This window comes from Dermacentor variabilis, chromosome 8 (genome assembly GCF_050947875.1).
Source record: "Dermacentor variabilis isolate Ectoservices chromosome 8, ASM5094787v1, whole genome shotgun sequence".
Lineage (NCBI taxonomy): Eukaryota > Metazoa > Arthropoda > Arachnida > Ixodida > Ixodidae > Dermacentor > Dermacentor variabilis.
In genome coordinates, this window is record NC_134575.1 from 18735198 (window position 1) to 18759169 (window position 23972).

Sequence of the window (23972 nt, forward strand, 5' to 3'; positions counted from 1 at the left end):
ATAACCTGTCTTGTTTCTGGCAGGTAAAATCACTTTGATGATGATTTCTATTGCCATGCCCCTTCGAGACAGGGGGGGGGGCGACAGATAATATATATATATATATATATATATATATATATATATATATATATATATATATATATATATATATATATATATATATATATATATATGCACAGCAGTCAAACATTTGACTATATCAGCTCGATGGTTTCTCTACAATAAAACGTCTATCTCTATGTTCTCCACTTATCCACGTCAGTAACGATGGGGCAAGGCGTGCAGATACGGACACAAGAGTAGTGGACACCACGAACAACATGGCGACAAGGCGTTCAAGTTGTCCACTTCTCTTGCGTCCGTGCCTGCTCGCCTTACCCCTTCTTTGCAATACGATTCCTTACCAACTAGCTCAGCTATCTGTAGTTCTAAGCTTCATGTCAATAACGACTCCAGGTCTATCAACCTCTTCACTGCCTTTCTTCCAGCAATACTCCCAAACGTATTTTCCTAATCTCTGCTGCTGACCAGTCAATACGAGCATCAGCGTTGAATCCCAGCGCGCCTAGAAGATGGGCGTTCTTTACGGGTCTAGCCTAGGTGAATGTCTCGGCATTCCATTACGATGTGCTGAGTCATTTTCAGAGTTGTGCTGCAGCTGACACATGCCTCATCCTGTTGCGAATATTTATTTGCTACGGTGTGTCTCTGTCCCAAGACAGCCAGCTCGAAGGGCCTCAAATAACGAGGCACTATATCCTTTCTGTGTCATCGCACAGGGCGGCGCCGGTAGCGCCATCTTGTGTCGCTTCCTTCAACCAACAGTCCGGTGAAGACTTTTTTACGTTTCTTCATTGTTCCGGCGGAAAGGAACAAAGAAAGAAAACCCACCGCACGGTAACGATTGCTGCTGCCAATGCACTTCCACCAGCAGATAGGAAAGAATACAGTCGTTGCTATTATAGTCCTGTGTGATGTAGTTTTTCTGTGATCTGGTGCACGCAACGCAGTTGTTGCATGCTTTTAATGATGAGCCTCTTCGCGCTATTCCCCCTTCCCCCCAATTTGCTGCTCGTTTCTAACCGTTATCGACTGACTGCAAGAGCTCCACGTTCGCACTACCTATCCGGCATGCTTTCCGCGTCCTGAGTCATTGTGAATATCTAAACAATCGTGGTGCACGTCAGAGTTTTACTAAAGATTGTGCGTTGTTACATCGCTCACGTGATATATGACATGTCAGCATAGTAGAAAACGAGGTAAATGCGCGGAACTTGTGGTAGTTACGTTCCACCGACAGCGTCAGCCAATATCTGGGACCAACGGTGGGCGCACGATGTTTCGGTGCAACGTGACCTCCTTCTGTGTCGTGACGTTATGACATGATTTCTTGGGTAACAGAACCAATACTTTCGCGTGGAAAAACGCTATAGGAAATTAATCAGGGTGATGTGAGGGTTGCCTTTAAAATCCTACAAAGTTTCGAGGTCGAAGTCCTGCACTTCAAGCAAGCAACTAAAAAAACGAAAGCCGAAAAATCTAATTTTAGTACTCTTTTAATTGGACGACGCCATACTTATCGATGCCTCGTTGTCCACGACGAAGCAGCACACGGAACCTCGGACAACGGCAACCCTGAGGCCACTGAACTCACTTACCGAGAGCAGCCGAGGCCCACAACAGATCCCGCCGCTACTGCACCGGATGAAAGGCCTGACATCGCGACGGAGACAGAGGAGGCAACCGTATCTCAACAAAGCACTACGGCGGCGAAAAGTAAGGACGCGATCTTATCTCAGTCACGGGCCCCTCATGGCCCGCGAGGGACTCCGAGGGCCCCTCGCGGTCCCTCAGGAGCCCCACTTGTGAGGGGTCCTCAGAGGACCGCTCACCAGGTTTCGCCACTGCAAACACACAAGCGCAGCGCATACATCATGCGCTGACAATCACGCTTCCAAGGTATTAGAGAGCGCTACGCGACCGCGAGGACAGCTGGAATTTCAAAACGAACTCCGCAAGGCCCTCCGTCTCGAGGGAGCTGCGCACTTAGCCAGAGAGTCAAGGTCACACGCATATATTTCGGGACGTAAAACTCACTGCTATTAGCTACGGATCTCACCATGACACTTGAATTCGGTTAATCATCCAATGTCAAAGGCGCAACGCCGCCGCTGCGGTAAACGTTCCGCGCAGCAAATGAAGAAGAGGGTTATCATGCCTTGGTGGAGAAGCAGCGCTCTGGCAATGACAAGGCGAGGACAGAACAAAGTGTGTCTTCGCCTTGTCCTTATCTTCGCCTTCTCCTTGTCAGCGCGCTGCTTCACCACCAAGGTATGATGACCCTCCCCTTTATTTGCTGCGCGGAACATAAGGGTCATCATACCTTGGTGGTGAAGCAGCGCACTGACAAGGACAAGGCGAAGTGTGTCTTCGCCTTGCCCTGGTCAGTGCGCTGCTTCACCACCAAGGTATGATGATTACTCACCAACTCACCCAACGTTCCACACTAGAGAGAAGGGAGAGAGAGACAGAAATAAAAGGCGGGCTTCGACTAGTGAACGTGACGCAGCCCCTCGGCTCCGGTATGGGAGAAGGCGGGAGAGGAACTCCGCTTCGAAACGCTACTCGAGGCATAGGGAGAGAGTGTATCCGTCGACAGTGACGTTCGCCTTCTGGCGGCATGCTGACAAGACAGTTAACTTAAATGGGCACAGAAAGACTTGAGGGAAAAAAAAACCGATGTGTCGCACCACTTCGCGGTGAAACCTCGGTACTACAGAGATATGCGGATCACGTAGCCGCAGATTACTCTGCGTACCTCGGCTGGTATTATGTGCACCTCATGTGCTGTTAAAAATTGCACCTTCTATATTACCTAGGTGATTGCACTTTCTTCTATGCGTATTACGATATAAAAAAAGGTTATTACAAGCGGCGCTGCCTTCGCAGCAGGACCATGGGGTGTCGGTGGCGTCCCTCATTGCATGGCGGCGTGCATGAGTGCTTTTCGTGTACGCATGCGAGTTTGCGAGTGAGTGTCCTCAAGTTCTCTGGTCTCCCCGGGAAATTAAAAATGACATCGACAAATTGTGCCGCAAATGCGTGCTGGCGCTACATGAATAGCACTAATTACTGCCATATCCCAACACTTGCCACCAATGGTGGCGTAAGATTACTATCGCACTCGCTCATATCTGTTTTCAGCATGTTTCCAGTATACGATGTCATAAACGCAAGATCGTGACTGCAGATAAAAAAAATCCGAGATAAATGTTTCACAACGTTTTCTGCGTTGCCATTGTAGGATTGGACACTCTAAGCGGCCATATTTACGTTTCACTAAGCATGTGTTGCATGAGTGACTTCCAGTCACGGTGTTCGTCACTTTTATTTTCTTCTCTTCACTATTGACCAGGTGGTCTGCGAAAGAGGGGCTGAAAGCCTGTATATGCGCGGACACATCATTTCAGTAAATGAGTTGCGAGTCCGCATTCAACCTTTTCAATCTTCTTGCACTCTTCCTATAGGTTTTATTGAATTCTGGGCTTATACGTGCCCAAAACCATCATTTGATTTTGAGGCACGCCGTAGTGAAGATGACTCCGGATTAATTTTGACCACCAGGGCTCTTCAACGAGAACCCAATGCACCATGCACGATCGTCCTTCGCATTTCGCCCCCATGGAAAGGCGGCCATCGCGGCCGGAATTCGAACCCGAGCCCTCGGGCTTGGCAGCGCAATGCCAAAGTCGCCACGCCACCACGGCGGGTTTCCCGTGTTTAACCGCGCAGTTTTCAAGAACGAATATTTTTTATGCAGTCATTTCGGAGTCGAGGTTGATAGCAACTGAAGGCAACATTCAATGTTGCGTCACAGGAAGTCCCAGTAGTTACAAGTGGCGCTATACCTGTACTGACAAGGAAATGGTGTCGCCGTATATACCAAGGTCGATTCAAATAGGTCACGAAGCTTCGGGCGAAAAGCGGTTCAGTACAGATTGTCACCGACATCAGCATGGCGGGTTATGGGAGAAGCGATTGAAGCGCGACTATGTTTGGAGGGAACAAACATTGGGAAAGAAAAACGAGTTTTTTAATTCAAACGAGACATAGTTAGATTAATTCAACGAAAATAAAATTCCTAGTCAATTTTATATATTCGTGACGAGTTAAGAAAATACAAGTTTCTTTTATTATTATTAATAAATGCATTTCTTTTCAGCGCCTATCGCTACAGGGGGCGTTGACGCCACTATCACTCGCAATGCAATGCACGTCTTGAAATGGGCTGAAAGGCGCACTCGTAAAGGTCACCTGTTGAAATACGCCCCCCCTCACAGTTTGTGCTTTCTTTCTTGTCGAAGTTTGTGTGAATTGCGCTGGCCGACGGGCTTGGCATCCGACAATAGGATCAGCACTCTACACCTAAAGCTTGCGTCGGCCTCCAAAGAAAGTATGTTCTGTGCAGGGATGCGATTTCGACAACAGTATGGCTGGCCTTTTCCTGCATCGCTTTAAACGCTGAAAGCTCGGAACGTCCATCAAGTCGAATGGTGGGGCATTTGAATATATAGCTCCAAAGGAAGGACAACAAAACAAATTTCGCGCCTTCGAAAACAAAATGATGTCACTTCTGCTTTTAACGGATATGGCGTCACATTATTTTTTCTTCCGCCGGAAGTGTTCCCACCACATATAGATGGCGCTAAGCCCCATGAACCGCAGATGGACCGCCATGTTTTGAACGTATGGGCTCCTATGGAAGCTTCGCTACCAGGTATATTTACCTTGTATATACCATCCCATCTAACAACCCACGATCCTTGGTCCTTCCAGAAAGAGTCCTGGACGCGTACCCGCTGCTGTGCACGTACGGCATGCGGACAAACCAGAGCACGCAGTTCCCCGGCGACGGGCTGTGCGACCTGATCTTCTTCGACTCGGCCTACAAGGACAACACGAACCTCCTGTCGCTGCCGTCTAGCTTCGGCGAGAACATGAACACGTTCTTGTCTGCCGCGCGGTACTACCTTAGGACCGACTTCGGCGTGGCTTTCGCGTACGAGTAAGTGCGGGCGCATTGAACGTCTTCGCGATGTCGCGTGTTCTTTTTTTTTTGTTTTTCAAAGCTGCAACGACACAGAGCGCGTATTTCCCCCGAACGTCTTTCCGGCATTCCGTCAGGCCTGGCGTCGGCAAGTGTACTGCACGCCAACTTATGACGAAGCTGTAGTTGAGCACCATGGCGTGCTTCCTGCGTAGGTAATTAAACGAAATACGTTCTTTCTCCACGACTGCCTCCCACAGAAGACTAATTATATCAGTTATAAAAACGGGCTAATTGGTAACGTAGAATGAAGGCGACTGCAGTGCGGAAACGGAGGAGCGACGAAGAACAACGCTTGTGTCTGTTGTCCCTGTTTATTAGTAGTCCCTTCTCCGGTTCTGCGCTTTAGTCGTACAGCCCATAGGAAATATTTCCATAGAAAAACAGTTTATTTGATATCTATCGCAGATTACATACACTCGGCACGTCGGCATTAAATAAACGGAATGACTTGCTAACTGTTTCATTCCAACTATATGAAATTGGGGACCGGCGAATCATGCTCCACCATTGTGCGTGTCACGTGACATGGGGTCGAGAATAAGCATGGCAAAAAAAAAAGAAGAATTCTACCGCGGAGGGTATTGTTTTCACAAGGGATGCAGCGTGGTCACAGCACCGCTCGATGTGGCCGTTCCAGCACCGGCCGAGTGCACAAGAATAAAATTTACCGCAAAGGCATTGCGTATGGCTGTCCACAAAACGGTTCTTATTGCGACAGCGAGTATATGCGGGCATTCGAGGCCAAATTTGACCGTCACCGCCTGCGTACGTGTCACAAGGGTATAGCGATTGACGCGCTCAGTAAGCTCTGAGCTCCTTGTAAAGTCTCCCTCAAGCTAGGCCGACCCGACACCGATTTCGGTCTGCCGACTGTCGGCGACAACGTTTCTTACCTTCGTGTCGGCGCCTCTGTCCCACTGTACCGACGCCGACCACTCCGCCGACCGTCGGCAGATAGTCGGCGTCGGTACAGCGCGTCAAAGGCGCCGACACGAAAGTGAGAAACGCTGTCGCCGACAGTCGGCAGACCGAAATCGGTGTCGGGTCGGCCTATAGTGTGAGTGAGAGTACAGCAGTAAACAACATAACGATTGTGGGCGACGCTCGGCCAGCGTTCGCCGTCTTCGCTATGGAACAGACAAAGTCACGAACGCTTCAAGCGTGTGAGTTCACGAGAGGTGAGCACAAGCTGCTGCTTTAAATTCCAGTAGATCCACGACGGAGTGGATGGAAGGCATTTATTTTTAAATATTTTTTTATATACTTGGCTCCCACATTCTTGGGCTATGTGCTACCGCGATACAATGAGTATGAAAGGCTTAAATGTATTTATACATGCGCAACACTTTCCTGTGTTGACTTTTCGCATTGCGCAGCCACATGAACTTCCGTTTGCGCTTCGGTGTAGCTTGGGAACGGTGTGGCGCGTGAACATGAACATAGCATGAGTTTCCACGCGACAGTAGAGCAAAATTAGGACGATTGAAGGAATCAGATGGACTTATATGGCACTTAATTGACCGCTTCACGAACTCTCAGCTTCAGATAGACTCCATCAGTGTGTCTTGGATCTGCATAACTTTTAAACTGTCGTTATAGTACAGCGCTTCCTGTGGAACGTATACAGAAGCGAGAAATTCGATGGGGTGTGTCGAAATCTGCTATATAGATCTAGTTTCTGTTTTGTCATTTCTGAGAAACTTCATAGCACCTTGGGAACAGACAAAGATGTTCTTGCCTGTGATCGCAGGTCAAAAGACGCGCAGTTATCCATTTACGCACACAAGTTTTCACATGGATTGCAAGTCGTTGCGAAGCGTTAAGCGCTATGGTCGAGTCTGATGTCGTACCCCCTTCACCCAACAAATGGGCTAGAATGTGCGTCAATGTGGAAAAAACAAAAACAAAGCTTCTTGCGATAAGGGGCCTCGAAATGGGTGTTGCACTAGACATGCGTCGTAGTTATCGACTGCCAAATTGTCGTCTTGTACCACGTTTCATAAGCTTGCGGAAAAAAAAAACGGACATAGGCCAAAGTGGAAAGTATGTGAATGTAAGGCCGAAGCCAGCACAAGCGGTCGCTGGTAGAAAAACAAGCGGACTCACTTTGTAGTTGCCTAGCGGGAACGCAGGTGTACTTCCAGATTTTTGTGTAGGCTGTATAGTGATTTCGCGGCACAGAGTTCAACTTGTGCAAGAAATGATTGAGGCCTTTCACATAAGACCGAGAGGGGAAGGTTTCGCGAGTCAGCCGTCAATACGAGTATGGGATAAATGACTTGCCTTTTTTTGGTCAGCACGACCTGCAGGCCACGGTGTGCTTTCAAGTTCACAAATGTTCTGAATTTCTGTCACGTGTTTGAACTAGGTGCTGCTAGTTTTATTTGTTCGTGTGCCTCCTAATGAAAGTCAGCGGAGAGTCAGTGCTCATCCCTTGCACACTTTCCTTGTCCTTCGTCCCACTACGAGCGCTGAGATCGTTAGCAAATGCTTGATTTGAAAATCAAGCGAATAGCATAAAAAAGAGAGACAGAAAGACAATAAAAAATGCAGTGGAGACGTTACGATATACAAACGATTTCGAGAAAGAAAAAAAAATATCCAGAAGGCCTAATATAAAAAATCCCAAACTTTTTGAGTTCGTACACTTTCTTGTTCTTACAAGCGGCATGACGCACTAATATTGGACAGCATGTTTATCCCTGTTTTGAACCAATCTCCCTAGTTTCTGCGGAAACACCTTATCGCGGGATTTTTTAAATCTTTTGATATTCGCCTCATGACCCAAGCCGAACCCATGACCTGCGCGTTGTTCCTTTGCTCCCACTTCGCCAGGTATCGCTTCAAGCTGCGCGTAGACCTCGCGGTGACCAACCCGGTCCCATTGGAAGAGATTTGGAAGCGGGGCATCAGTGACTTCGGCATCGTCGACATGCCGGCATTTGGCGTCCAGTACAACGACATCCAGGATACCTTCGCCACGCTCAAGGTGATGTCGCGGTGCCCGCAAAAGATAGAAATCAAAATTCTTGGGCTTCACGTGCCAAAAGCGTGATACGAGTATGAGGCACGCAGTGGCGGAGGACTGCAGATTAAATTAGACCACCTGGGGTTCTAAAACGTGCACCCAGCGCACGGTACACGCGCGGTTTGTTTTTCTTGCGGTGATAATATCTACGGCCTACTTTTCTTACGAACAGTTATAGCGCAAGAGGGTTTTCTGTGAGTACGGGCTCTCACTGACAGCGTTCCTTCCTTTTGGACATGTTTTAACGCGCTCTTGTAACGCGATAGCGTCAAGGGCCCCGTGTCGCAAAAAAAAAAAAAAAAAAGAATAGATGTCGGCGTCAGGCGTCGTTCTGCGAAAAAAAATCATTCAGAACCACAACCAGGCCGGCCCTCCATGGCGCAGAGGGGTTACCGAACTAATTTAATTCTTCAAAGTAAAATACGCCAGAAAAATCTTAACTTATGACGTAAACACAGACTGCAGTTATGATAACGTCGGAGTTTTAATTTGAATGGACCAGAAAACACAATTCGGTTACGCGGAAACTCGAACACAAACCCCATTTCCGAGCGGTGCGGCCCGATCGGTTCCTTGCAACACCATCGCGCTCGGCTCCGCGCACCAGCAAGAACGCTGCGCTTGCCGGGAAGCGTGACAAGCAGTCAGGGATCTTCGAAATCTATCGGCGTTCCACTCTTAAAAGCGAAGCTTAACCGTCCGCCCTATATATATATATATATATATATATATATATATATATATATATATTTGCTGTCTAGTCCAAAGCATGCACTCAGTCTCTTGATAAGAGTAGTTCACGCTGTTTTTTCTTGGTAACAGCGTGTTTTTCCGAAGTTGAGAATGGGTTCTTTGGGGAATTGTCAGAAGCAGACGAGGGACCGTATTCACAGAATGCTCTTTCACTACAATCACTCACGCGAAAAAATAAATAAAATAAACGTTGGGGTCTTACGCGTCGCAACCGCAACGTGATTACGCGGCACGTCGCATGTTGAGTGACTGCGTAATAATTTTCGCCATTCGGGGTTCATTAACGTGCACCTAAATCGAAATACACGAGTGCTTTTATATTCATTCCCTGTGGAAATGCGGCCTTCGCTACCTGGAGCTCAGCAACGCCACGTCACAGCCGCTAAGCTGTTGCGGCGGGCATTTCGTAAGAGAAAAACGTGAGCCAATCCTGACGGCACACATATCCTTAGCGAAACCAACCGACCAACGGCAAAGCGTAATTTCAAATGAAAAACTTTGAGAATTCGGCGCAAATGGTTCGAAAACGTTCTAATTTACACGGGCTGTTTGAAACTATGAACATTACGTAAAAACACAGAAGTACCTGCAGACTTTCCAGAGACTGGCTGAGTAAACTTTTGTTCAAGAACGTACTTCGTGGTTCTTTCTTTCTTTTTTTTAACACAACGTCTTCTTTACCGAGTTACCCGCACTTTGCAGTGTTGGATATCTGAGTTTCTAGACTCTTTCATGGGCCGATCCGGAAAATTGTGTACTCTAAGTGTGTCGACCTATAATCCCGACGGTATTACAGTCTAAAAATGTGGGCCGTTTCGGTGCGTATTCGCAGTATAAGAAATGTGGCCCTTTCCTAAGTTAGTGTAGTGAAAAATTTTTTTTTTTTTAGTAGTCTGACGCTTCTCCTACGGTTCTCACGCGAAGGGGCGACGCATTAGAGTGCCGTGCGCAGTTATTACCTTAACTAGCTCAGGAAGACATTGTCTTTAATCGACGTCAACTAGAAGTTCACTCGCCTTCCAAATTTCTTTTTTTTTGTCGCTCTTCCGCGAGTTCGTAAGCGTGCGCCAGCAAGCGGAAAGAATAAATAAAAAAAAAAAGGAAAGTCGGGAGGCAAGACTCAGTGAAGGGAACAAAGATGGGCGCTTTAACAGGAATGGGTGCCAGCGCTAGGCCTGTTCCTTTCTCTGCGTCTTGCCTCACGTTTTTTTCTAGTGATTCTTTCCGTTTTCTGGCATTCAATTACAGAGTGCCATGTACCAAATTGCCCAACAAGCCACCCTTATGTTTCCTAAAGGAGCTGAAGGCCGTTGCTGAAAGGAAAGCTGACGCCGTCAGACCACCCTACATCGTCCTCGGCGCTGTACCATTGGCCAACGCCGGAGACTACGCATCTAAAATGAGGTGACTATTTATATCAGCGTTTTTGATGAAGCTCTTCGGTCTTACTTATTGCACGGTTGATATAATATGGCTAGAAAAGAAACAAAAACAAAAAAGAAGAACGAGGGCCAAAGTACATCCCGTCGATGCGTGTTCTTTTTGTCCACGTTTTTGTCGTGCCATAATATTTCTACGCTAGAAAAAGAAATCTTGGTAATGAAATTTAGAGCTTGTTGTTTTTTGGGAAACCGGTTTCAAGCGTACAACAAACGAACAAAAATTCAGGCACAACACATCTACGATGAGTATCCAAGTATGAGAATAACCACAGCACGTCATGCATGACGCGGGTGCTGCAGCGGGACTCCTGCTTCACGCTTCGGATGGACGGATGGATGCTATGCTCGTCCCTTTTGAAATGGGGCTGTGGGCTTCACCTCGAAGTTCTTTTTCTTTTTTTGCCTAATTCCTTACCTATCTTATTTATTTCTCTTTACAGACAAAAACTTTCTCAGCTTCAAACATTCTGAACCATTACGGGAACAATATTTCTTGTACGCCTCTGTTGTTTGTGGCCTCTCTAACTTTCTACCACCAACCCACCGATCGCCTTTTACTAATCTGTACTGCGGGCATGTTCACTTTCCTCCTGCTACCTCTGAAACCAAGGGCTACAAGCCAGCGGCGCCTAAACCGAAAGTCGGGTAAAGGCTGCAACTCATCATCATCATCATCATCATCATCATCATCATCATCATCATAATCATCATGTTTTATGTCCACTGCAGGACGAGGGCCTCTCCCTGCGATCTCGGATCACCTCTTTATTATTAATATCTGAACTGGGAAAGGAGCGTGGGAGGAACCTTCAGTCATGTGTCCCTAACATGATTCCGGCGATGGTTCGAGCCCGTTGTATCATAGCTCGGAGGAGCTCGGGAAGTCCGCCGCGGAGGGCATCGTCCCACAGCTCTTTGTTGCGTAAGGGGTAAAGGAGAGTTGTCGAGGGAGGAAAGAGGTTAGCAGTGCACTCAATCGTGACGTGGAAGATTGTGGGCGAGCCACCACATCCCGGGCAACGGTCTGCATAACAGTGCGGATAGAATTTATTGAGAGAGACACGATTTGTAAAAGCTGCGCTTTGTAACTGGCGTTATGCCACCGCTTCTTCTCGCGAGAAGGACGGCGGTGGTGCGGCACGGGTGCGACGAATGTGTGTGTAATGACGAATGATGTCTTTGTAACGGAGCAAGGACCCGCCGTGGTTGCTTAGTGGCTGTGGTGTCGGGCTGCTAAGCATGAGGTCGCGGGATGAAATCCCGGCCCCGGCGGCCGCCTTTCGGTAGGGGCGAAATGCGAGAACACTAGTGTACTTAGATTTAGGTGCACGTTAAAGAACCCCAGGTGGCCCAATTTTCCGGAGTCCCCTACTACTATGTGCCTCATTATCAGAAAGTGGTTTTGGCACGTAAAACGCCATAATCTAATCTAATCTAACGGGGCAAGGGATCCCCCTCCCTCGATCTAGTCGCCTCGCCACGCCGAGCCGCCAGGAGGGAACTTTCTCGGGCAACAGGATGTGCGCATTCTTTACCCGGCAGCGAGGTATGACCAGGGGTCCAGAGTAAGCTGCGGTTGGTGCATTTTGCGGGATCTGTTTGAGAATTTGGTGCGCCGCTCTCGGAACTGCCACGTTCCGATAGGAACACCCGGCATGCCTGTTGCGAGTCCGTCAATATATAGACTTCCTCAGGAACACGGATGGCGCATCGAATCGCAAGAGCAACGCCGAGAATTTCTCCGTAAGCGGCATTTGTTCAGCGCATTGCAGCAGAGTCCCTCGGGAATTAGGCGCCATCCAAAACTACCGAGGTGTAGCCCTCTTGAGTGCGTCCCGTGTCCCCGTGTATAAAGTATGTGTTTCCAGGATGTTCGCAAGCACGCGGCCAAGGTGTCGTACACGGGCTTTGCGCCGTCCTTTGTCATTCTCGTGGTGCATATTACGTGGCAGTGGATGAATACTTAGTGCTTGGCGTATCGCGGGCGACAAGGTCGTTGGACGGGTTTCAGTATCAAGGGGTGGGACAGAGTATCCTAGCCAATAGGGGTGAGTAGGAGGTGCTGGCTGACCCAATGTGCCTCTAGTAGCTCGCCTAGTGTGTTATGTGTCCTCGAGTTAAGGAGACGGTGTGTGGAATTTACCATGAATTTGGCCCATGGCCTCGTTCGGCAGGCCATGGGCCAGCTTCGTCCCTTCGTGAATCATTGCGTCTATGCGAAGTTGTTGCGCTTGGGTCAACCGGGGAAAGGGGAGATGGTATGTATCGGGTAGATATCTTCACGTTCTAATAAAACATCTTCCATCGTTTGCATAGCTTTACCGCAGCAAGCGAAAGCGTGTTCTACCTTGGTGTACGTCGCTTTATAATTACGCGTTCTAAGGCAACCTGATTTCGCTTCGAAAAGCAAAGATCTTCCCTTTTAGTTATCATAAATTATTTCTTTCCTGATTTAGCTTTTACCTCTTAGGTTGTTATTCAAAGCCGGTTTTTTTTTTTCGTTGCCTCCACCCAGGAGATTGTCTTGGCCTCTCTGACTTTGAGCTCAACGTTCTTTCTTGCATGTTGCTTACTATACCGGTCACAGTTTTGCTGGTAAGCTTTCTAGTTGATTTGATCCACTACGAGTTAATATTATTCCTGAGCAAATCTGACTTGCACATGTTCCAGAAAGAAAAAAAGTAATCAATTACGATTACAATTACCTTGCTCAAAAATATAATTGATTATAGCTACTAATTATTCCCCTGCGAAAGTAACTGAGGAATTACTCAAACGCAATCAATTATTTTTACGTTACTTTCTTCTGAACTTTTATTAACATTGCACAGATACCGTGAAGAGAAAGAGCTGGCCTGGAACATTCGGTGCGTCCTCTGAAGCCCTGCACAAATTGCGTATCTTCAATAACTATTGCTTTTCAAAGGATTCGCCGGTCATGTTCCCTCCTTTTTCTTGTGAGGACATCGGCCTCAACACTGAAAACTCGCTCGATGTGCGCAAGTGTACACGTATACAAGATAATTTCACAGGGAGAGATATGAAATTCTCCTGTCGAATATTTCTGTGCACCCAAAGCTGTCAGAATGATTACATAGTTTTCAACTACGTCTTTTGTCCTCGCACGTATATAGTTAGAGCTCCGTTTTCTTCTCTGTAATAACTTTTGTAAGGCTCCAATGGTAAGGCTGTTTGTTACCAGTGCGACAAGAAGACACCCTTAAATGTGTAAACATTTTCAGAGTGTACAAACCATTTCTTGGTGCTCGGGAGGTGGATAAATACGCTCTTAAACAAAATTACACCCTTTGGGTGGTATCTTGCCACGCAACAATAATCACCATCTGTCTTTTCCGCGTTTCTCTTCTTGAGCGCTGCGAGCCCGGTACTTCCAAGTCACGAACGGCTTGCGTGTTATCAGCATGACACATCATTCTCGACAGGAAAGTAACGAGCGCAGCGTTATCAAGAAAGGAAACGCACGCATGGCAGATGAAGATTATTGCTGTGTGGCAAGATACGACACAGAGGGCGTTTTTTTGTTTAAAGGTGTAATTAATTACGTCATGATACACCGGCTAACTCTGCTAGTCACACCTGATGGTATCTTCGACTGGTCGCCTGTATGCCCCGAAGCAGAGTCGGGTAGATCGGTCGTTTCCCGAGCTCAAAGGTAGGGGATAAGCGCGCAAGCCGAACGTGCGACTCGCTCTCGGAGGAGGCAATTGCTGATGCGAAACGACGTGACCACTGCCAACGTCCGATGTTTCGCCTATCCAAAGCTCCCGGCGCTGCCGGAAAAACCGGCGGACGTGCCGGCGGGACGAACGTTCGTCGAGACGCCAGCATGCAGTGGGCTTCTTCGATTTTCCACTTCTGGCTACCCGCGGGCTGCCAGAGCCAGCCAGAGCGTCTTCGTTTTTCTCGGGTTGCTCCGCCCACCGCGCTACGCACTTCCGCCGGGCGTTCGTTTTGCTCGCGCTGGACGGTTCTGGCTACCCGCGGGCTGCCAGAACCTGCCAGGACGATTTTGGTCTGGCTGCTCTCTGGAAGTTCTCTGGCTAGCAGACGACTAAAACAGGCGATGGGCGCTCGCCGCCATCTTTGCTGGGACTTCACGGATTGCAACGCGGGCGCTTGAGGACTTACATTTACCTCGCTCAGCCAACTGTATACGGTCATCTTCGGATTTCCTTACTTCTAGCGTTATCTCTTTAGGTGCTAACGCTCCGTTCCGCATCGCGAAGCGGTGTGATACGAGCCGTGGTGAACCGTTTGAAGCTTTTGTGTGTGTGTATACGTGTGTGGAGGGTTGTCCCCTGATTGCTTCTTCGCGGAGGTAAACAGAGCGCCGCGCTCTCATGCGTGCATGTTAACTGCATCGTGTTCCACGCAAGTTGTTGGCGCTCATTCACACATTGCGGTACATTTTGGGTTCGTCTTTCACTGGTGGTGTTCCTTTTCACATATCTCGCGTATGTATGCGGAGGTATCTCCTTTTTCTGCAGTTAGCGAAGGCTTTGCAGCTAGCCCGTGTTCGCTCCGTCTCTCCGTCGTATGCTTGGGTGGCAGCTCGAAACCGATATGTGTTCGAATTGCAGGCCGTTTATATAAGAATACACTGATTGCACTCGGTACATTAGACACGTACACGTACATTGGCTTATTGCTCTCATGATTGCGAGCAATGTTATTTTTTGTGTGAAACGTTTCGCTGGTCACAGGCGAAGTGCATTTTCGCGCGCCAGCCGCGTCCTCAGCTCCATAAATGAGAAGCACCATCAGCGACAACAAACTTTCTGAAATCGAAGCCCAAGCAGGTCGGCGCGAAATTTTATGCGTGTGAGACGTACCCGATAACCTGCTTTCTCATGTCTTGTGATGACACAACGCCAACTCATCAATGTCGCCGGTGGTCGACGTGATCGCTGCGAGCAGGGATTCCAGCTATCGCTTTCGAGTATACGATCACGATTTCGCGTCTTGTCATCCGCCTCGTCGGAGGCCATCTGTTGCGCTGCGCAAGGCGAGGTTGGCCGAGTACGCGTCCTGCGCCGAGTCGCGCGAAATCGCGCGAAAGTGATCGTATTCCTGAATGCAACAATATATCTTCAAGCTGGCGACGCATAAATGGGCCGACTACGCCGAGCGCGCGTCGGCCTCGACGGGCGCTGCCATGCTGGTAGCATGTTTACATTTGGCCAGCTGTACCGGCGTTCGATTTTGCAAACTTCGGGCAGGTTCGGGTTGTCTTGGGATCCCAGCCCACGTGACTTCCTGTCAGAACCGGAACTAGCTGGCTGCCGTCTGGCTCCCAGCGGGCTGCCAGAACTCTGAAAATCGAAGAAGCCCAGTGGCCTAGGTTGCCAAGGTTACGGTGGGCCGTCGCCAACAGCAGTGACGCGGCGCTGCGATGACGCTTCAATCTCGATGACTGCTCCGACGACAGGGCTCGGAGCGCCTCAGAGCGCTCCAAGATAAAGGAGAGCAATCGAGAAGAACCAGCCGAATGCGTGGCGCGCACCCTCTTTCAACCAGCCGAAGACAACGCCGCTCGCGAGAGCGCTCCAGAGCGCTCAGAAACGCCCAGCCGAAGATAGCATGAGTAACGTCAGAAGGAAGAGGAACGGTGCCCTCGTTTATTATTTATTTGTCATTGAGGTGCGTTATCGTACCCAGCTTTATTGACACAAAAAGCTGGGTCTATCCCGAAGGTGATGCAATGCCGCGCAGCATCTGCATAGCGTTAGCTGCTACGAAGAATGAGGAATGTGGTCCTATCGCGAAGGAGGCGCAGTCTAACGAGGTGTCTGAAAGCGCTAGCTGCCACGAGATAAGAATGCAGAACACTTTTGCTCGTGGCACTCGTGCCGCACGCCTGGAAGAGCCGGTTGGCTCTGGCGCGAGATGAACGTGTACGCGATCGTGGCCTAAGTAATTTCCGTTTCGGTGTATTATTCAGTTTTGCTGCCAATAAACAAAGTCCTCGCCTTGAGGTTAAAGCGTTGGGCAGAAAGACGGGTGGTTTCACCATCGGGTCACGCATTTTTTTTTCCTTTTTTGCTGAAGCCCGGGCGAAACAAGGCGAGACGGGAACTTACCCGCCGCAATGTGCCTGGAATCAGCCAAAGAAGGCTTCACATTAAGTTTATATTGTGGAGATCAAAACCCCCCAAAATGCTTGCGATGTTATGAGGAACGTTGTATTTAAGGGGCCCGGAAATGTTTTTTTTTTTACCACCTAATCCGAAGCATGGCTCAGGGGAGTTTCTCTTGCGGTCACCGCGGCCGAATTTACTCTATGTTAGAGAACATTCTTATCGTTAATATGCTTACCGACGTTTGTCGTCATATGAACCACTGATTACCGCCCAGGCTTCTAGGCTAAGAACGACAGAAAGCTGAGCTAGTTGGTAAATATTCATTATGCAAAAATACCGCACTTGTCGTCCACTTCTCTTCTCTTGTGTCCGGTCTGCACGCCTCACCCTTTTTTTGCTTCCTGGCTAGCTATTAACAACCCGCGGCTCTGCAAAACACAAACACGTCGTTCGAATCCGGTGTATTCACGCGTTAGGCTTAGCACCTTCTCTCTCGCCGCGTCTTTAGCGCTACAATGTCGCCTTCTTCCTTGCAGGAACTTGTTCACTCCGACGATGTTTATCTCGCAAGGGCACTATGCTTTCGGCGACAGCCACGTCCCCTTCTGCCGCGTCACGCCGCCCACACTACTGCGAAAGGGCGCCGCCTGGCGGGACTACCCTTACGACCTCGTGAGTGCGCAGGACGGCCTTGGTCATCGTCATCACCGTCATAATAGTCATCGTCAGCATCATCAACAACGCTACCAACTGACGCGACTGACTTTTTACAAAAACTGGATTCGGGAGAACGTTGTTTATTCATTCAGAATACATTGCAAGCCTGGCAGGGTTGCCTTAGTGTATATAAACATCCGGCGAGCAAGTACGAGCAATTAAAAAGCACATAAAAAGAGAAAGAAAGACGTTCGTAGCTGCTGTCATTAGGTGAGAAAAAACAAAGTTTAGAAGGAACCAAACAAGTATAACGCAGTAACAGGTTGAGTAATACAAGAAAAAAGAATCATGTATACAGTGTTAACAAAACTGACATGTACAATATCGCGAGAAGCGTCGTAATTTGACATATGTGCGAGTCAGTATGACTATTCCAAAGCGGTATGACACGGGGCAGCGCTGACTCGTCAGTAGAAAGCTGCTACGGTCTACGAAGGCAACGCGCTATTTGTCTGTTTGTAACCAGGCGCACTATATTGACTTTGTTGCCGTTTTTCTCGACACTCCGCACAAGACCAGTAGGAGAGGCAGCGCGTCAGTAAGCGATTTACTAAAAAGGTGACACTTAAGCCTAATTTGATGAATGCGAAAGGGGGGGGGGGGCGCTGCACAAAATCTGATTTGCCTCCATCCTCTCCGACCCTCTCGTTTGAAGCGAACATTTCTCTGTTGCGCACGTCTACATGGTGTTGCGATGGCGGAGGTTGCTGTTGGACTCGGGAGAAGAGTGGTTATGCGCCGAGTTACATATTTACATGCCCTTCAGGAAAGTTTCGCGATAAGTCTTGAGTATCAGTTTGTCAGATGACAGTTGCCTATTGCGGGCAGCAGATGTGCGCCTCATGATCTCGCGTGTCGCGGCGAGGTGACGTTAATTGCGCAGGCCGATCAAGAGTGTGCACACCTTCTATCGACGCGTCGCGTGCGCCTGGTTCCTCGTGACATATTCGTGGACACTGTCGCCAGGCCGTCTTATCAAGTTTCGGGGCATTAATGGCGGTCCTATAGTACCATACTGTTTATAGGAGATTAAGGCTTGCTTTGGGGATATAGTTGGAGTATCATACTTATATTGATAAAGCACCGCTGTAAAGTTGAAACATACACAGGGACGAAAACAGCTCACACGAAGCACATCCGTCAACTGTTTATTAAAACAAACAGGGGGTATACACTGTGGCCAACAACGGCATGCGCAAAGAGTAATGCGCGAACTGAGCTTCGCGCGTGCGTCTTATCTATTATAGTGCCCTATCTATGTTATCGATTAAGCTGAAATTCTTAGTTGTGCGCACCCTCCGGATTTCTGCTCTTGTTACCCAGGAAAGACAACTGCCTGAATGTGAGCGCGGTCGACGGTGAACTTACGCATAGTGCCGTATTTATATACAGGTAGCACAGTTTCAGGAAAGTAATAATAATAATAATAATAATAATATTTAGGGTTTTACGTGCCAAAACCACTTTCAGGAAAATACGGCAAATGCGTAAGTTCACCGCCGATCGTGCTCACAGTCAGGCAGTTGTCTTCTTTTTTTGGGCAACCAGAGGAGAAATCCGGAGGGTGCGCCCTTTTCTCCTCCCGCCACCCTCTCTCTCCCTGTGGAGGCTACGGCGGAGGAGGATGACAGTCGCTTTCGCCCCCTGCGCTCGCCCCGTCGAAGACAACAGCCACATGACGAATCGATTTGCATGCACAGGCTACCGATAGCTATGTGCTGGTCAACGGCTCCGGTCTCCAACAAATTATGCCTAAGTAACCAAAGTACGCCTGAATATTCTTACTGTAAGAAATAAACCCCTTCGAGCCCATAATTACTTTAACAACGCGAAGAGCTTCCACGGGAAGCGTTCGGCTATCGACGATCATCGCCGATGGTTTCGGCAGTGTCGTTTTCTATTTTTCGAGACCCCTACCGATGCTGAGCGGTAAATCCGAAGCACCTTGGCTGACGTCTTATGTGTTTCGTCTTCTATCTGTTCTCCCAGACCGAGGCAGTCGCAGCTCTGCAGAAGATCAAGGACGATGGCGGATCGGCCAAGTTGCTTGTCTCCGTCGGCATGAAAAGCCGCCTTACGACTGTGGCGAATGACATTGTGCCGAGTATGTATACGGCACCCTGCAATCACGACGTCAGTGCACGAGCGTTCAATAGCTATGTCGAGGTACGCACTGACTTGATGTTTCTCTAATTTTTTGTAGGAGCATGATATCTTATTTTCATTCATTTAATTCACACACGCACACAGACACGCACGCTTATATTTTAATATATATATATATATATATATATATATATATATATATATATATATATATATATATATATATATATATATATATATGTACTCGCACACAGACGAATAACTATCAGGAAGAAGGTATCAATTGTAAGCACTAGGTCACTAATTGTTAAGAAAGCCGATGATATACGCACATGCACGACCGCTAAGGAATTACTCGAAACAAACCGTACATAATTGTTGTAGTTCATACTTGTATGTGTATCACATTTGTCCGCGTTTGATGCTCTAACAGGTGCTCGTTGGTGGGCGGCAATAAAATTTCTCACTTGCGTCTGTGCTTCTTTCATAGATTTGCACGAACAGTTATTGGCGCTCCCGGCTGGAATACAATAATCTTTTCACGGCCATGTATGCCGCGGATCCCTCCGACAGCAGACGGTTCGTCTACGACGACGAGTACAGCCTCTGCCAGAAGGTGCGTACCGTTAAAGTTGTGCCAGTAGTGCGTTCGCCTGAGCCTGTTGTTGACGCGAAAGCGTGAAATGGCCCGTCGAGTGCAAAAAAAAAAAAGAAAGCCGACGTCTGTCGTCTGGACAGGCGAAACGGCGCCTCAATTTCCATTGGCTGCCACGTCACGTCACGTGCACGCTTCGACGGAGCCAAGCGGTCGAAGCGGAACGCCTCCTTTGCCACAGCGCGCCAGGTGTTGCGTGAGGGGAGAGGGTATCGCCGCGACGCCACGTCACCTTCACTCTCGGAAGCCTCTTTGTTATCCGCGCGTTCCTTCTCCGCGCGAGCTCTCGCCTTCGTTCGAACGGGGCCTCGGTAAGGCCAAATCGAAATGCACCAAACGTCTCAACGCGCTCGCTTGCCCGCGAGTAGTTCGTAACTCGAGAAAACCGCTCAGCGGCGTTCAGTTGGGAATTAACACTTTCGCATTCACAACTCGTGAGAAGCGCTTAGGAGTCCTGGGATTTTTATTTTGCCCAACCTGTTGGACGAGCAAAGAACCAATTTTCTAGAAGACGGCGTGAAGTCGAGACGGGGAGGCAGATCACGTTCGTGCGTCGTGACCCGCGAAAACAAGCACGCATCTGCTTTTCGGTGAGGGTTTATTGCGGAAGGGAACATATCCGAGCTCCTTAATTGGCAGGAAAGGAATGTGCTAAAACTAAAATTTCTCAACTAAAAATTCGCAAATGGCTATAAAAGATGAAGACGGCAGCATCTTCGAACGAGACCACGCCCTGCGGTACATGTTTGACGTACAACGCTTTTACAGAAAAAAAAAAGCACTCGGAAATGTCCCTAATAACATGGCCGCAGGACCCAACAAAATCTCGATATAGCTAATCAAACTGCTGGGTCGAAAGAGCAAGGAACTGCTGACTAATGCCCTAGAGCTAGTGAATGAAACGAAGAAAAGTACGGGATGCATGTTATATGTAAGGACAAATGTGATAACGATGAATCGCGTACGTACAGGCCAGATACAGTAACATCAGTGATATATATATAATGGCAATGCAAGCCATAAAATTAGAGCTGTGGAAGCTGGTGTAGAAAAAAGACGATGTACTGGGGGAACTACAGAAGGGATTTAACGAGGCAATCGCTTAGAGGATAATATCTTTGTACTAATGGAGTGCATAGAAATTTTAATAGCTAATAATAGGCCTTTATGGATAGCACATCTAGATGTTAAGCGAGCTTACTTAAGACATGAGCAGGGCATTGCGATGGGACATTCTCAAGCACGAAGCATGACGATTTCGTGGAGCCGTTGAGGGATGAACTGCAGCAGTGAGCGACGTTGGGCAAAGTGGTAGTGCATGCTTTCGAAGTGGGAAACAGCACGGCAAGACGAGGACTGGCAGAAACCGAGATCCCGTAGGGAGTATCTACCGTGCAGAAGTGTTGGGATTCAAAGAAGATGGAAGGAATATACTAAAGAAGCCGGGAAAAGATTGATAGAACTGGAGTCACTGCCAGCGTAGGCAATGTCCCAATAGAGTGGTAGCTCTTTTAAATGTGAAAGTTGAGACCGACATCAGATGAGCAAAAGGTAAGATAGCGATAGATGTAGTAAAACCTGATTATATTAGTCAGGCTAGGTGACTATTTGTCCTCGCCCCGTGTGGAAAGGGACGCCAATAATAATAATAATAATAATCATCACCACCACCACCACCACCACCATCATCATGGAGTGAAAGACGAGATTCAAGTCGAGGATTGTTTGAGAATGCCGAAATTTAGTCAGTGCGCTCGTGTTTAAGTTTGCCGTCCTATGAAGTGCTGCCTAATGCACGTCGCCTGCCTTGGGTGGCACAAAAATGGCCGCTGAGTAATTTGTGGCCATATTACACAATATTGTGATTTGAATGTTCGAAATTTGGAGAAGTCATATGCTGCTTAAAACACCTTCATTTCCTGGCATTTCATAATAAACAAAGAAAAGCCTTCGATTTATTTTGAAAAATATCGCGCGAGATTTTAGAGCGAAACTTTCATTGCGAACACTCCCGTACCTTCCTGTCCGTGGCTGCTGTTTTGGAAAATAGCTCAGACTTAAAAAAAAAACAATTGAACTACATACCTGATTCTGAGATTGAAGATCACATGCCCCGTGATCACGTAGTCGCCCGATAAAGATAGGCAAGTAAAGTGTGAATATTTTTCGCCGTGAGAAAACTTATGTATCGTGTGTTGCTTTATTGCGTAATTCCGCACGGAGCAGAGCCGTTGACCAGCACAACTGAAGCGGCAGTTTAGGTGCCTACGCTCATGAGCAGATTCGACATACAGCGGTGTGAGCGCCGGCGTGTCACGTGATCACCGTCCTCCTCTCCCACAACCGCCACGAGGGGAGAGGGCTGAGGGAGAAGAGGAAGGCTGTCCCTTCCCGGGCGTTCCTTCACAACAACGAAACGTTCAGAAGACGCAATGAAACCCCTTAAACTTCGTAAAGTAGTGACACTCCCCTCCTCCGCCTTCAGTCCTCCTCGTTTCTCCTCTCTTTCACGCTCCCTCCTCGACCGTGGTGCCGCGTACGCTGCTCGAGCGTAGCAACGGCACCAACATGCGCTCCTCTCCATTCCGCAGACGCTTTTCGAGCAAAAATGGCGCTGATGCACGGCGCGAAGGCCCACGTGATGCTATTACGCCAATAGCGACGCGGCGTCGGCCTCGGCCAGAGCGCGTGAGGAGGAGGCGGCATTCTTCAAAGCGTGGCACTATACGTTACGAAGCTTAAGGGGCTTTAAGACCCAAAGTTCTCGAGGGCCACTGTGGGCGTCTGAAAAAGCAATAACGCTTGGCGGTCGCCGACTAACGTGTCCTGCAACTCAGTTGTGCAAGATCATTCATTAAAAAAAGGGAAAAAAGCGAAATACAAATGTCTTTTCGCGAATGAATTAGGTCATGTTATGACAAAGTGGTGGTTCCGGTAGGTAGAGAAGGCAGCAATTAGAAAAAAAGACGAATGTTGGACTTACAACTGAAGCTCATAGCGAACAAATTTTGTAGATCGACACCACGCATGCGTTTTAAGAAAGAAAGAAGAAAGATCTATGCGTTTCGTTTTTCTGACTGCTCGCGCCTCTACTTGCGGGAACCGTCCCACTGTCATCCTGTACCAGCCGGCCCAGAAAACTGCCCTACTCAAGTTGTATTGCGTTCGACTCGGTGACATTTCTGTTCTCCGCTCGCAGATGTGCTCGATTAAGGGCTCTCTCGGTCACCGCGTGCGATTCGGCATCGCGGTCTACGACCTGGAGTACGAGGACTACCTGAACCAGTGCTCGTGGTTGAACAAGTTTGGGGCCTTTAGTCGGGTCAAGATGGTCCGCAAGATTGTCGACTACTTCAGAAACTCCGAGGAACACGATCTACGCGGATGTCCGCAGAATTTGTCATGTGACGCTTTTAAATACGTTCCTCCTCAAGCGGGATAAAGAGAGAATTCTTCCAGCACGTGTGCGACTGCCTGTGTTTAACTCGCTTAACGGGCCAAAACTGCATAGTGGGTAATGAGCAGAGGCCTTGATTCTTAGGGGCTAGCATTGTTCGTCTTAGGCGCTTGTAAAAGCCTTATATGAGGCATTCCAGGGGCCGAAATATAGGCACCATGAATTGTTCAGAAACCACGACTTGTTTTCTGTATTGAAGGTTCATTGCCAATTTTCGTGCTAAGAAACCTGAAGTAGCTTTCACTTGCGAGGTAATGACCTTATTGTGCAAGCCATCGACTCCCAGGACTCTTTTGGACGCAAGAGAGACCACTTTTTTGTCAACTCGCGTAGTGGAATAAACATGTTTAATCCATCTGTTCTGACACTATATATATATATATATATATATATATATATATATATATATATATATATATATATATATATATATATATGTATTTGTTTTTCTAGCGCTACAATAAATGCTCTAATGCTCTTGTTTTCTCTATCTGCTCCCCGTTCCTCTACTTTCACTGTATTGCCATTGTAATGTTTTCTGCGGCGTCACTCACTACCTAGTAGAGGATTATTGCTCTCGTCAAGGGGCTGTTGATTTCG

General features: G+C 48.1%; 1 protein-coding gene across 1 annotated transcript; it reads left to right on the top strand.

Moving 5' to 3' along the window:
• The first annotated feature begins 4880 nt into the window (after positions 1-4880).
• LOC142590847 (uncharacterized) lies at positions 4881-23370 on the top strand. Its single transcript, XM_075703251.1, has 7 exons — positions 4881-5068; positions 7949-8102; positions 10192-10298; positions 16974-17109; positions 19144-19320; positions 19751-19876; positions 23115-23370. The coding sequence occupies exons 1-7, from the start codon at positions 4881-4883 to the stop codon at positions 23355-23357; spliced, it is 1131 nt and encodes a 376-aa protein (XP_075559366.1). The 3' UTR covers positions 23358-23370.
• Positions 23371-23972: the final 602 nt, after the last annotated feature.